The sequence below is a fragment of the Nerophis ophidion genome, linkage group LG25 (genome assembly GCF_033978795.1).
Source record: "Nerophis ophidion isolate RoL-2023_Sa linkage group LG25, RoL_Noph_v1.0, whole genome shotgun sequence".
Taxonomy (NCBI): Eukaryota; Metazoa; Chordata; class Actinopteri; order Syngnathiformes; family Syngnathidae; genus Nerophis; species Nerophis ophidion.
The window spans coordinates 2,336,374-2,352,329 of NC_084635.1; the positions used below are offsets into that span (position 1 = coordinate 2,336,374).

A 15,956-nucleotide genomic window follows, 5' to 3' on the forward strand; every position below is an offset into this window, starting at 1 on the left:
TTTTTGATACGTTGCACCCCTACGAGGCACCATGAATTGATTTACGTGGACTCCAAAATAAAACAGGTTGAAATACTTATTGGGGTGTTACCATCTAGTGGTCAATTGTACGGAATATGTACTGTACTGTGTAATCTACTAATGAAAGTTTCAATCAATCAAAAAAACAAAAACACACGACATGCTAGCAGCGACTGGGCTATGATAGACTGACCAATCCTCCTCTTTTCACCGGACATGTCCTCTTTTGCGGGGCTGTCCGGGTGGAGTTTCTTTAATGCCTCAAATGTCCGGTATTTTAAGTTAGGGTTGCGTGTATTTTCAATGTACGTTCCAGTTTAAGAAGGGGTTCAAAACAAGACAATTTGTGCACACAGCAGCATTGGTGAGGGAGGGACAGAGACAGACAGAGCGGGAGAGTTATGATAGACATGCAGGCGTCGCCAGGCTCTGATTAAATTTTTTAATATCTATAGCAGGGGTGTCAAAAGTGTGCCCCGGAGGCCATTTGCGGCACACACTTAATGTTTTAAAGGCCCATTGCACATTCTAAAAATACTATTAAAATAAACAAAAACATAAACAAAAGTGAATTACAAAAGCTTAAAGGCTAAATGGAATTTAGAAAAAGTTGCAATGTTGTCTAATTAACAAAGCTGTTTTTTTCTTTCAAACTGTTATTGCTCAAAACATAATATTGAATCAAAATCAATGTTGTTATGAATTATTGACCTATCCAAGTTTCCGATTACTTCACATCAAAATATTTTTGGTGGAAGATTTAGCAAATTTGTTAAATAAATAATCAAAAAATGTATATTTTGTTTTTTTCTTACTGTACCGAAAATGAACTGTGACGTCTGAACCGAGGTACGTACCGAACCAAAATTTTTGTGTACCGTTACACTCCTACTATATCGTAATAATAGAGTATACGTTCTCACGCAGTTACTTTTAGCTGCGGGCATTCAGGCTCTTCTCACTCTTTCCTGTCTCTCTCACAGACAAGCAGGCGCACATTCTTACATACGTCACATAAGTCACATGTGTGTCCGCCCCCGCAGAGCAGAGAGGTAGCATACTGCGCTACGTTACGAGAGAAAGATGCTGCGGATCTGCTAACAAATGAAGACTTAATTCCCAAAAATTCAAGTGGGAATATGTCAAACAGACAGCCGTAATTTGTCAAGTGTGGGGGGAAAAAGCGTTGCTATAAAAAGTAGCATTACTGCTAATATGTAGCATCATTTGAAAAGTCACTCGCTAGAGAATGAAGAGAATTTCATAACCTTAGTAACATACCACATAGTGAAGGATGAATACTATTTGATTTCCTATTATGCAGCTCATTTTTTATTTGACACTTAAAATGTCTTTGACAATCTTGCACTTTATGTTTTGGAAATGACTTGAATGTTTGTGCCATTGCTTATAAATGATAAATAGGTTGTACTTGTATAGCGCTTTTCTACCTTCAAGGTACTCAAAGCGCTTTGACACTACTTCCACATTTACCCATTCACACACACATTCACACACTGATGGAGGGAGCTGCCATGCAAAGCGCTAACCAGCACCCATCAGGAGCAAGGGTGAAGTGTCTTGCTCAGGACACAACGGACGTGACGAGGTTGCTACTAGGTGGGGATTGAACCAGGGACCCTCGGGTTGCGCACGGCCACTCTCCCCACTGCGCCACGCCGTCCCTGCTTAATAACTGTTTAATAAATACACTTTTGGTCAATTGACTTAGTTGTGATTATTCTCTCTGCATGAAAGTTTAAAAGTAGCATATATGAATGCAGTATGAAGAAGAATGTTTTAATGTAGACACATAGAATCATCATACTGTTGTGATTATATGTATCAAGTGTTCATTCAAGGCCGAGGCAAAATATTGTGATATATATCGTATATCGCGATATGGCCTAAAAATATCGCAATATTAAAAAAAAGGCAATATCGCCCAGCCCTAGATGGATGGATATGTTTTTCAAACTGAGATTTAACAAGGCTGCAATATTTGAACTGTGGTGTGGCGTAGAGCGACGGCAAAGACTGTGGTTAAAGTACAAGTTGCCCAAGAAGACAAAAGTGGGTCGTACCAATGCAGGTGTTGGTCCAGGCGGAGTGATGGTCCTGCTTTGCTACACAGGCATCGCATTGGGGGCAGTGGCTGGCTCGCACTGGTTTCTTTATCTGTGAAAGGGTCAACGATAATAGTGAGAGGCTGGCGCTGCGTCTGCGGCGTTCTGTAGTTCAGAGTCTCACCATGCAGGAGGTGCAGAATATACTGGGGTCCAGGCAGCCGGCCTCAGCCAGCAACAACACATTCTGCCACACAAAACGATCACAAAGGGTTTCCATTGTCACGTAATAGCCACATTTTCAGTGGTTGAAGAAAAACTAAACAAAACAAACTCTCTTACCATTTTTTTCTCCTCTTCAGTCGCCTTGACAAAGCCAGGGTCGGTCCGACAGGCACGGAGGTAGTAGTAGAGCAGAGCAGTGGCGTTGAGAGTGAAAATAATCTGGACCGTGGCACTGTGTCCATGTGGGGTCAAGGGTTAAGAAAATACTTTTAACCAATCCACCCGACGAGAGTGGTCGAGAAAGGTGCAAACCACACTTGTTTCAGATTTACTAAGACGTGCTGAACCAGGGGTGTCCAAACTACGGGCCATCTTCAATTTGGCCAGCGAGATGGCACGAGTCCAATAGGCAAATTGGCCGGGCTATCATATAATATACAGTCAGTGGTCTGATAGCTGCCATTTTGTCGCCACCTGGTGGCCAACAACTCAAGTCAGGAACCATTAACTGTACAAAAATATCATAATGTCCACAGCATTTACTTTATTGACCCAATAAAAACAACCTTCCCTAGTCATGACACAAACATCAACAGGAACAAAAAATAACAAACACATAAAAACATCCTGCTCATTGAACTTTGTGGATATTATAAAAAAAAACTTCTCGTCAGCATAAAACAAAATCTAAACTACACCTAATTAAATCCATTACAATGGATGATGGAACACATGCAAAACACTGCTTGATATTTCTGATTGATTAAAAACCTTAAGGAGGTCGTATATAAAACTTGTGTCCAGGCAGTCGGCCTCGGCCAGCAACAACACATTTTGCAGCGAAAAACGATCACAACAGGTTTCCATTGACAATCTTTAGCATATATATATATATATATATATATATATATATATATATATATATATATATATGCCAACAAATAAAATTGTGTGTACAAGTGTTGCGTGCAATCTACTAAGACTGCTTGTGCAATTGATAACTGGTGCAGACAGCCTTTTTTAAATTAGTGTTTTGTCGTGTACTACTGGCTGTGGCCATGTAAATACTCATTTCCCTCCACATTCATGTTATCATGCTTTCCAACCTGTGTGCGATGTTGTTGAACATGCAGCAAACATCTATGATATGGAACACCTATTTCTACAATACAGAATTGGAATCTCTATACAACAGAAACTATTTTTTAGCACACTCAGCAGGGAGGCAATGGCCCATCATGTAAACAGTACATTTATGCGTCCGGAATGATCCAAACACAAGAAAATGCATGTTGCAAAACCTTTTTTTCCATATAGGAGATATATTATAATGATATACTTTCTTAATAAAAAATCTAACAGCATTTAAAAAACAAAAACACCAGGAAACACCAAAGCGCATCAATTAAATTATTTTTCATCAGCTCCTTTAGGTATCCAGCAGCTATCCATCCATCCATCCATTTTCTACCGCTTATTCCCTTTTGGGGTCGCGGGGGGCGCTGGCGCCTATCTCAGCTACAATCGGGCGGAAGGCGGGGTACACCCTGGACAAGTCGACACCTCATCGCAGGGCCAACACAGATAGACAGACAACATTCACACACTAGGGCCAATTTAGTGTTGCCAATCAACCTATCCCCAGGTGCATGTCTTTGGAGGTGGGAGGAAGCCGGAGTACCCGGAGGGAACCCACGCATTCACGGGGAGGACATGCAAACTCCACATCCAGCAGCTATAAAATTATGAAATTATATTGTTGAAGAGATGATAAGTCTGATATCTTTAGTTTCTGACAATCCAAATATGTTGGACGGGGGAGCATTCTCTGTCCATCATCTGTCTTTGCAGCACGATCACCTCCTTTCCCAGAGCCGTGTGTGTAACCGTGCCAGTTTGCATATACTTTTCAGATGTACTAATAAATAAAGACGCAAAATAGCTCCCGCAGAGCAGTTTCATCCTTGTTAGATCAAACTGTGCGCGCTGAATAACTCTATTTGCATCAGCTCTCTGTATTGTAGGCGTTGTGAAGATCAGCATATAGAGTATTCTGCGTTTTCAAGAAGACAGACAGTCTTTATTTGGCTCACCTAATCCTCTGCGCACAAGTTATGTAGATCTGCTTTGATTGTTTTATCAAGTTTGCATGTGTTTTCCTACATGCAAACCTTAAGTAGATCAAGCCCTTATTTTCATATCATATTGTGCTAACACTCTAGACACAGTTCATCCATCAGCATCTGCTAATGTTCCTTCAAGCAAAGGATATCTGGTACGAACCAGAGGCCCCATGTGACGAACATCCAGAAAATAGAGGCCATTAGAGTTGTAGATGGTAGAAGGGAATGAAAGGTAGCCCTGGGGAAAATCCTGTTTAGGCACAAAGATTTAGTTTCACATAGAGAGGTCAAACCATCTGAATGTAACTACACATAGTTTAATATGTAATTGCAAATAGTTTTGAATGTAACTGTAAATAGTAGGGCTGGATGATTATGGCAAAAATACTTATCACGATTATCACGATCAATAACACAATTATTCACTTATTTAAAAAATCATGAGTATTTATTGTACCACCAAAACTCAACTTTAAATACAATTTTAAAAACAATTGGATATAAATCAGTAACAAAATATGGAATAAATTAAAAAAAAAGTAATAACACATTTAAATAACAATAACAATATGAAAAACTGTACTTCTATTTTTGCCTTAAACCTTTTTTTAATTCCGTTTTTTACCTTTGACAGTTATTGTAGCACCATATACTGTTTGCTTTTGGTATCGAATAAAATGTTATAAATGTTACAAGTCTTTACTAGTATTTTAGGTCAAAACATAAGCAAATCAAATCGAATTAACTTTATTTATAAAGCACATTTAAAATTTACCACAGGGGTAGCCAAAGTGCTGTACAGTAATATATTACATTTACACAAATAATAATATTTGTGTAAATGTATTAATAAGTGCTTTACGTACATTATGCTTGTGTAAGGTAATGTTTTTTAAACCTTTATTTTGTTAGCTTAGCCAGATGGGATGTTGCGTACAGCGCTGTTATTGTGAAGGGGTTAAGTGTGCTGCTTTTCTGAGCTTGACAAGTGTGGAGGCGACTTGAGGCTAATTAAAAAAAAAAAAATAGAGATAGTCTCTCAAGTTGCGATTGTTGTCCTGTTCTTATATTGATCTTATATTGATGATGTCGTTCACAACAACACAGGCAGATAAGATGTGTTGAAGGTGTAGGGATTGTTTTTGCCAGATTTCGCTTTGTAGTTTAGTCGATGTTTTAAGTGGCCGTCTGCACATTGTTTGGTTCAGGACGTGTTGTCGGGGATGAATGAGCGGTACCGGACACATTATTTTCCCTACCCCTCACAATGGCAATATTTCACTCACATCTACCGTATTTCCTTGAATTGCCGCCGGGTATATAGTATACGCCTACCTAGAATTACTGCCGGGTCAAACTCGTTTTTCGCAAAATATTATTTTTATTAGCGCATGTCTAGAATTTCCGCTGGGTCAAAATCGTTTCGCAAAATAATTAGCATATGCCTAGAATTTCCGCCGGGTCAAAATCGTTTCGCAAAATAATTAGCATATGCCTAGAATTTCCGCCGGGTCAAACTCGTCACGTCACGAGTGACACTTCCCCTGTTATCATTTTCAAAATGGAGGAGGCTGATTTCAATAATTTGAAATCACATAAAGAAAATAAAATTAAGAGCTATTCAGTAGGATTTAAGGTCCAAGCTATTGAATATGCTAAAAAGAACAGTAAGCAGCTATGTTTTATTAATATACCGTAGCTGCGTGTGTCAAATATGAGTCATTAAATGACTCCCGCCTCCTGGTGGTAGAGGGCGCTAGTGATCCTTCTTGCGACTACTCGGCTGCAGAAGAAGTGACAACAAGCAGCAAGAGTGAGCAGCGTGTGTTTATCTTTTCCTCTCGCTTGCACTTTTAACATGGAGGATTACATATCTAAAATAAAACAGGTTTCTGAACTGGACTTTCAATTGAAGCAGGATGTAATAAAGGAAGATCTCCATCGAGACAGAGAGACTTTTAAAACTGAAGAAAGATAAGAAAGACTTCTATAAACAAGTTATCGATGTATTTGATCAGAATGAGCTGCGCATGGACTTCATTTACAAGTAAAGGTAAGACCATAATAACGTTTTTTTTCCTTAAATGTGCTTTTCATGATGGTATCCTTCCATCATACTCAAATTTTTAAGCACAGGCCTAAATTTACCACATGCATTTGGCAAGTGCCGGAGTGAGAAGAGGTTTTAAATTAACTAGCACCCCGGCGCCAATTCAAGGAAATACGGTATGTCAATTTCCCTGATATTCCGCATTTAACAGTCGGATCCTGTTTTATTGGCAAATTCTGGTATTCGGTCCGCGATTACGTAAAGGCGGAAATGCCTCATTTTTTTATTGAGTTTGTGATTATTGATTAGGCATAGTAGCGATGTGTCAATTAAAAAGTAGCAACCATGGTGACATCCAAAACTTCGAGTAGACATGGTTTTATTTTTGCTCATTATCCGTTTCAGCTCAGGAATTTGTATGCACGTTACGCGGCCCATTAATAGTTTTTTTTCGATGATAACATTCTAATGATCGTGAAAAGCCAAAATCAAAATAAATAAATTACAATTCGATTAATTGTCCAGTGTTTGAAAAACAGGTTGTTTAACTGCAAACAGTCAAGATAGAATGGATGCAAACCTGATGGCCAAACTGACTGCTCCAAACGCGCATGCTAGCAGGATCGATTTGAGCAACCAGGAGTCTGAGTTCAAATCCAATATGGCAGCAACACATCCAAACATGGCAGTAGAGAGCAAAAATTGCAAAAACACCTTAAACAGACAAAAATATAAGCAGAAAACCAGCAACTGGTAAAATGTATGTGGAAGACAGGGCCGTGATATGTGTGAAAGATGCGAGTGCATACTTTGTATTTGTTGACAATCCGTGAGCACGGTGAGCTGGAGTGAATCCTCTCCTGTTTGACCTGGTTGAGCACGTAGACGAGCAGGGGGCTGTGCACCTGGTGTGCCAGGTCGAGTGGTGTGTGACCCTGAGGGGAATACAACCGTGAGCACATTGTTGATATGATTGACCTTTAACCTGATATTCACTGTGTTCACAAATGTTGCGCTTTCATTTTCACTTTATTGGCCTATTTCTGTGTTACCAGCATTTTCTAAAATGCTTAAAACAATTATTTATACAATAATTTTGAAACATTCGTCTGACAACTGTAATTTGGATATTGGTCAATATGGTTTCAGAGAAAAAAAGTTCACAGATTTCGTGCTGCATTTGTTAAGATTGCAACAAGGGATGGGCCATATATCGATATACTGCGGGTTTGTCTCTGTGCGATATAGAAAATGACTATATCGTGATATTCGGGTATACGTTCTCTCGCAGTTGCTTTTAGCTGCGGGCTTTACACTACAGGCTCTTCCCACTCGGTGTGTCTCCTTCTCACAGACAGCAAGCGGACCTTCTTACATACGTCACATACTGTCACGTCATACCTCACATACGTATACGCCCTCGTGGAGAAGAAAGGTAGCAGCATGGGTGACGTTAGCTGTGGTGCTAGTGGTAATACGAGAGAAAGACGGTGCGAATCTGGTAACAAATGAAGAATGAATTCCCAGGAAAAACAGCAGGGGGTCCATCCTCTGGCGGTGGTTTGGCTTCAAGTGGGAACATGTCGAACAGACAACCGTAATTTGTCAAGTGTGGAGCTAAAGCGTTGCTAACAAATGTAGCATTACTGCTAATATGTAGCAATATTTGAAAAGTCACTTGCTAGAGAATGAAGAGTGCTTACTCCGCATGTCAACATCTCCATTCGGTGCCACACGCCCACAAAATCATGCACAAAAGTGCACTTTATTTGTTTTAAACTATTGTAGTGGCGTTCTGTACAAAAAGTGCACTTTAATTTGGGGCCATCCATCCATTCATTTCCTACCGCTTGTCCCTTTTGGGGTCACGGGGGATCGCTGGAGCCTATCTCGGCTGCATTCCGGCGAAAGGCAGTGTACACCCTGAACAAGTCGCTAACTCATCAAAGGGCAAACTTTAATTTAGTGTTGTTTAGATACTGTATGTCATCTTGGTGACATCATGCACAAAAGTGTACTGATAGCTTGTTTTAAAATGTCTCTCACAATCTTGCACTTTCTGTTTTGGAAATGACACGAATGTGTGCCGCTGCTTAATAAGTGTTTAATAAATACCGTTTTGGTCAATTGACTTAGTTATGATTTCCCTCTCTGCATGAAAGTTTAAAATGTGCATGTACTAATGCAATATAAACAAGAATGTTTGAATGTAGACACATAGAATCATCATACTGCTGTGATTATATGCATCAAGTGTTCATTCAAGGCCAAGGCAAAATATCGAGATATATCGTGTATCGCGATATGGCTTAAAAATATGGCGATATTAAAAAAAGGGCATATTGCCCAGCCCTAATTGCAACCAATTTAGATCATAACAAATATACATGATATCTGCATATTTGTACATTTGTCTAAGGCAGGGATGTCAAAGTCAAGGCCTGCGGGCCAAATCCTGCCCGCTAATGAATTATCTATGGCCCCTGGGGATGATATTTGATTAGTATTAGAACTGGCCCGCAGTGTTGACGCTAGGAATTTTCAAAATGTGTGTCCAATGACCCCATCAAGTCATAAAAATGGGGTCCCACAGTACATTTTTGGGTTCCACTTTTTTGCAACCGTTTTGAAAACAAATGATAAATGTATGTTGTCCTGTTCTATCTCGCATTCTAAATTGTGAATTTGGAAAAAGGTTGTCTTAATTCGTAAAATAAATAAATAAAGCACATTTTTATGCATATGTAAATGTATTCACTTACAAACATTCACTCACTTTCTTCTTTCCTTCATGTATCTAAACTTTACCGCTGCCGGGTATTTTCTTAGATATTTTGATTGTAATATTTTCAGAATGTGTTTGTTCTATTTTTGGCCAAAGTAAGACAAAGAAAACAATCTGAAGTTGTCTTTATTTTTTTGTTTTAATGCCATGATTTTAATAGTCCGGTCTGCGTGTGCACAGATTTTCCTCCATGTGGCCCCTGAGCTAAAACTACTTTGACACCCCTGGTCTAAGACATTTGATACAGTTAAATGTATTCTTTATATAAAAAATTTGAATAAATATGGCATTGAAAATGTTTTAAAATGAATAAATGGATTTCTTTATGACGACAACATGTTTATCAAATTTTTCCAAATTTCCAGACAGTCTTCATCTGCCCATCTTTTTATAAGACTAAATTTGAAAATATATATATATTGTATCTCTATTTTCACATATAAGTATCAGTGGCAGCTGCTGGTCTTTCAAGTAAAAGATGCTCATTTTCAGCATTTTTTTCTGTAATTCCTTAATGTTTTCATGTTTGTTCACAATTAAGTGTTCTATTCTACAACGAGTAAGAGATACAGGATGCTAGATTCGACAAAGAAAAAGTCACTTAAATGATTGTGAAAATCTCCATTATCAACTTGAAACAAAGGAATGAAAGTTGAAAAAAGCTGTAGTTTGTACTGTATTTCAAGCTTACAATTTACAATTATTTCTGTCAATCAAAAACAGGGATCCAGTTTCAGACAGATCATCCAATGATCATGCTGAAGGATAGCCTAGGCCGAGCCCACTTTACATTCATTTCCAGAGACGCTGTTTGACCGGCGGGACGAAACCGAGCATTTTTTCCAATGACGGTTTAGTTTGGCTGCAGTTGACCCATCCAATCTATGCTCCCTCAATGAAGTCAATGGACACTGAACAACACTGTGTAATGCAATGTGACTGTACAATATCACAATGAAGAAGAAAGTCGCTCAAAGTAGCTAATTTTAAACATAAGTTGACTGCATTCCATTGCATATTCAGTCAATTAAATGTAAACACAAAAATATGAAATTGACCACTTTTATTTTTACCTTTTGGGGAAACTAAGCTTCCCTTGCAGTCTAAGAGCAATCACCACTGATAAGTAAGGTTTGTTTACAGACTAGCCAATAGTTTTCCATTTGTTCCCCATATTCTGCCGCTGAATATACTTACTAAACAAGACAGTGTTATGACTTTTATTTACCATTATAGTGAACGTCTACTAAGCAAAGTGTGCTTAAATACGGAGAACCTTCTCTTTATGATAAACTACCACCAGCTCTATAATCCACAACTACGTTATGTTCTTTTAAAAAAGGCTATGTTGGTTTTGAGTGAACTAAGATGAGGATGCTGGTTGTGTATCAGCGATTCACAAAGTGTTATACGTGGGGTCCTTCGAGGGATAGGCCAAAGAAACACTTGGTTAAAGTAGAGTTTTATGTTCCTATATTCAAACACAGTGTTACTGTTCAAACTGTGCGTAATGTTGCAGTGGCCAGAAATATTAAATACTAGGGGTGTAACGGTACGTGTATTTGTATTGAACCGTTTCGGTACGGGGGTTTTGGTTTCGTACGAGGGTGTATCGAACGAGTTTGTAAACTTAAGTCTTAACAAGCTGCTCTGCAGCTGCCTCTGTATGAGCAGTGAGCACCCAGCATTGTCCCGCCCACACAACCGTCTGATTGGTTACATACAAACCCAATCTGCAGTGCGTATTCAAAGCGATGTAACAGCCAATCAGCAGTGCGTATTCAGAAAGCATGGAGTCAGTGCTCCAGCGTTGAGATGAGCAGATATGTGTTCAGCAGGTGAGCAGCGGACATCGTACACTCCCCAAATGATACTAAAAACACTTCCCAGTCACAACTATTACAAACATCACTATGAGCCCTTTGACCTTCTAGAAACTTAAACTGCAGCTCAGCTCGCTCATAGTTGAGGTGAAGGCTAATTAGCTTTTAGCGTTACGTTAGCTCATTTTGCTGTGTGCGTGTGTGTGTGTGCGTGCGTGCATGTGAGTGTGTATGATAAAAGTCAACTACAGACTTCTCAAATGCTGTAATAAATTAAGCATGATGAGTTGACTTGAAACTGTTTAATGATGCACTTTTTATATGTAGAAGAAAGGTTTTGTCATTTTATTTAATCAAAGCAACAACTTGAGGCAGTTTAATGTGGATTAACGTGTTAAAATGTTAAAAGGATAAAGCCATTGTTTACAAATTTGGTAAATAAATAACCCAAAAATGTATATTTTGTTGTTTTCTTACTGTACCGAAAATGAACAGAACCGTGACCTCTAAACCGAGGTACGTACCGAACCGAAATTTTTGTGTACGGTTACACCCCTATTAAATACACTTGTAAATAAAGCCTCCTACTACGTTACTGTATTTTAATGTTGGTTACTATGGGGGAACATGGAGAGCCAAATGTTTTCTGAGGTAGCACTTGGTGATACAAGTTTGAGAAACCACTGTTGTAAATGATATTTAGTGAATTTTAATTCTCTATTTTTGCTGCTGTGATAATTGTAGTGTCCTGGGTGAGGTGGCTTTACAAGACCATAGATTAGAGTCTTCTTAAGCTTTCCCGCACATGTGTTTTGCTTTACATTTTTAATTAATTGTTTTTGTCTGTCAACACAAAAAAAAAACATCTCAATCAATGATGCATCATTTGTTACACAGACTCTTGCAGCAGCTAATTATTGGACCATTTTGTACTATTGACAAGTGATGAAAAACAAGCAGATACAGTAAATATCGTGATTATGACTGCAATGTTGAATTGTGTGCACATCAAAGCTGTTCCAGCATCACTTTTGTGTGTCGCTTCTGAGACTCACATTGACGTTTTCTTGATCCAAGCTGGCTGCGGCCTCTAGCAGGACATGAGCAGCGTCGACGTTTCCCGCCAGAACCGCACAGTGGAGGGGCGTGTTCCTGTTCACCTTGTCCACGGCGCTGACAGAAGCGTTGTTTTTGATCAGGAAGTTAGTCGGCTCAGGCCTGAAACGGGAAAAACAAGATTGTTTTACTATCAGACATCTCTTGGTAAGAAGCTTGTAGAACCAGCTGACTATTGTAAAGCTAAGGACACCCTGACCTTTGTAGCAACAAGAAATACAAATTAAACGGTATGTCCTCAACCTCCTGAATACTACTAGCTGTCACTCAAGGTTTACGATAGTGAGGTTTACCAACATACACTTGCCGCACCGGTCATGTCTTCCATTATAAATGCTTGTTAAAAATTTTGTAAAAGAGACAAATTGTGCATAATAATCAAGAATGGCTAACAAATTCTCAATAGGCCTAAAAATACAGAACAGACACGTTTATTTATTTTTCTCAGTTGATGTTATATTAAACAAAAATAAAATGAGTGCACATGTCTATTAGTGTAACGGTAAAACTTTAAAATCTCTGCCTGTCTGGCTTATTGTTTCTCCTATCATATATAGCTAAACATGACAAAGGTCAGTAAACAGCTGTTCGAGGCTTTGAGTTTGTATTTTTTTATTTTCACGAAACGTTGGACCAGTAGATCCATGATGTTGTCTGTGGCGTTAATGTTGTACTTAATTAAGCACTCAACGATCTCAGGGGATTGCACAACGGTGTTTAGGGGCAAGGCGCAGTTTGCCTGCCGGTCAAGGAGGAAAATGTTCAGAGAATTTGTCAGATATCACAACATTTTTAAGAATTGATGAGAGTAATTTCTATTCCTAAATAATTTTCTAAAAATAATAATAAAATGGGCTCCAGCAGAAAGAGCACTTTTCCTATATAGGGAAAAAGGGCAAGTGCTTAAAAGGGAACTATGTAAGACAAAAACACACGTCTTTCTTTTTTTTGCATTATAATTTGCATTGTACGGGAATTACAAAGTGGCTAAAAATGCCCATAAAGCCCTAAAAAAACATCCACAAACCGCCAACATTACTCCATTTACAACTCGTGACTTGATTATTTTTCAAGTATTAGTGATATTGTTTTTATAAGCGCTGACAATGAGGAATTACTTTAAGCAGCGCCATGATCAAAGAGTGTACTACGCTGGTGAGCTGCCGCATCGCCTCTGAGTTGTAAAAGTTCATTCTAGATTATACATTTTGCTTCTCACATAGATAGTACAAGGATGTGGCCATAAACTGAGAAGTTGGTCAACTATGTCACTTTCAATTTAGATTTGGAAAGGTGAGAAAGACAAGATAAAACGCTTTGTTTTCTGTTTTTTTTTTTAACCTGCACAAAAATTATGGAAAAATATTCATAAAAAATGGGAAGATAAAAACATCCCATGAGTCAGCATCCCAGTGAAAGCAGACATTGTACAGTATGTGATCGTTTTATCATGTTCACAGTTTATATATCTTGTTTAGAGCACTTTGCAATACTGCTACTTGCTAGATCTGCTCATCTCTCAACTTCTAAAACTTGTAGCTCATCCTCTGTAAATTCAGGCTCAAAAATAAAGATCTGGATCATAATTTGTTCCAAAGTAGTCTTTGTTGTACCTTGAGAAGTCTGCCATGGTTAGTAGTGTTGTTGTTGAAGGAAATGGCAAACAATGTGATGTGTCTGTGAAATCAAGGCACGGCCATATGCTTAACATGAGCAAAATACATCAATATTACATGTTGTTAGAAATGTGCTTGGACTACACTACATATATCTTTACCACATGAAAATAAAACATTGATGGATGTTCTTAAAAGTTGTTTTGAGCATTATATAGGGGGGAAAGAACAAAACCCATTGTTAGCTGACTTTAGCCAGCATTTATTTACAAGTTAAAATGCATTAAAAAAGAAACAAAAGTTAGTCCATAAGAATTGTTATTGATAGGCAAAAAAAAAAAAAAAATAGTGCAGTTCCCCTTAAAGTGAATTATATTTTTATAGCGCTTTTCTCTACTGACTCAAAGCGCTTTTACATAGTGAAACCCAATATCTAAGTCACATTTAAACAAGTGTGGTTGGCACTGGGAGCAGGTGGGTAAAGTGTCTTGCCCAAGGACAAAACGGCAGTGACTAGGATGGCGGAAGCGGGGATCGAACCTGGAACCCTCAAGTTGCTGGCACGGCCACTCTACCAACCGAGCTACACCGCCCCCTAAAGCACCACTAGAGGTCTTTCTGTGCCCACTCTTGATGACAATATTTCAGTCGGAAAATCCATCCATCCATCTATTTCTACCGCTTGTCCCTTTCGTGGTCGTGGGGGGTGCTGGAGCCTATCTCAGCTGCATCAGGCGGAAGGCGGCATACACCCTGGACAAGTCTCCACCGCATCACAGGGCCAACACAGACAGACAGACAACATTGAATTGGAAAATCAAGATGCAAAAATAAATAAATAAAAAAACATTCTTCGGCTTAATGCACACAATAATGGATTGCAGCATAAGCACACTTTTGTATAATATTACAATAATGTCACAACGAAAAAACATTTTTGTTTAAATTTTAGACTAAAACAGATGCATTTTTTTAGGGGTGGGCAAGTTAATGCTTTAATTTCAAGTTAACCCATCAATCTATTAACGCCGACAATTATTTTATCGCGCATTTGTGTATGTTGTTTACATGCTTTTATTTTGTTAACGCCTATTGCTGGTTCTTGTGGAAAAGGAAGAACACGGAAAAAAAACAAAAGAAGCATGGAGAAGGAGGGTAACTCAATAGAACTTTTACAGAGTCCTTTTCATTATAAAGTACTTCCAGGCGGCGGATTTGACAGAAACTAAGTCGTTTGTAGCCACTGAACAAGCTGAATTTTCTTAACACAGGAGTACTTCCAGTCTAAAATATCCCCCTAACATGAAGCACACTGTTGATGCTAGCAAACCATTCAACAAAGCAGAAAGTGGAGCCAGGCTTCGGCAGACTACGTTAAATGCAGCGTGCGGGAGAAGTATAGATAAACGAGAACAATAATTGCTAACAAATGCCATAGCGAAGTGGATAGTCACAGACTGTAGGTCCATTAGTGTTGTGGAAAACGCCAGCCTGAGAAACATTGTGCGTACGCAACAAGTGAGAGCACGTACGAGCCGCTATCAAGACGCACCATCACACGAAGAATACACCAGTTGTATGAAAAGAAGAGGACTGTAAAAGTGACAACTTTACAACGTGCAGCTGTAGTTGCTCTCAGTAGGGACTACTTGGACATCAATCTGTAAGCATAATTACCTCGGAGATACAGTGTATTATATTGATGAAAAGTGTGTGCTGCATTCACATGCTCTGTGTACAGTTTGTAATATGAAAACAGAGGAGAGGCATTATGCTGAAATATGCGTGGGGCACTTCACTGAAGTTATACAGTGTTAAAAGTGTGATTGCACAGTAAATGTTATGGCACCTTAATTCATAGGGCAGTACATTTCAAATCAAAGGCCGTCAAGTTCTAAGAATGAACAAACTGCACCGAGTTGAGTGAGTTTCTCTGAAGGATCTCTATTATTAAAATGGACTTTACATTCTAGTCCCCTGTAAAATAAATCCCAGCAGTGAAGAGTTTTGTGCTTCACCCTTTCTTTTCTTTCTCCCTGATAAAAGAAAATGTTTCTGCTGTTACCTCAGAAATTGCCTGTTCAGATGTTGTGATTGTGGCTCAGAGATTTGTATGTAGATTATATTTATT

The 15,956-nt window shown here is 38.8% G+C and overlaps 1 protein-coding gene across 2 annotated transcripts in view; it reads right to left on the reverse strand.

Moving 5' to 3' along the window:
• The window catches only part of zdhhc13 (zinc finger DHHC-type palmitoyltransferase 13), a 437,024-nt gene that overhangs the window by 13,090 nt on the left and 407,978 nt on the right, over positions 1-15,956 (reverse strand). For both annotated transcript variants that reach the window (XM_061887482.1, XM_061887481.1), the window contains exons 7-13: positions 12,149-12,311; positions 7,295-7,420; positions 7,066-7,199; positions 4,583-4,685; positions 2,430-2,552; positions 2,272-2,334; positions 2,106-2,199 (exon numbers count right to left, since the gene is read on the reverse strand). In XM_061887482.1, coding sequence (XP_061743466.1) covers positions 2,106-2,199; positions 2,272-2,334; positions 2,430-2,552; positions 4,583-4,685; positions 7,066-7,199; positions 7,295-7,420; positions 12,149-12,311 — 806 coding nt within the window. The remainder of the gene's footprint in view (positions 1-2,105; positions 2,200-2,271; positions 2,335-2,429; positions 2,553-4,582; positions 4,686-7,065; positions 7,200-7,294; positions 7,421-12,148; positions 12,312-15,956) is intronic.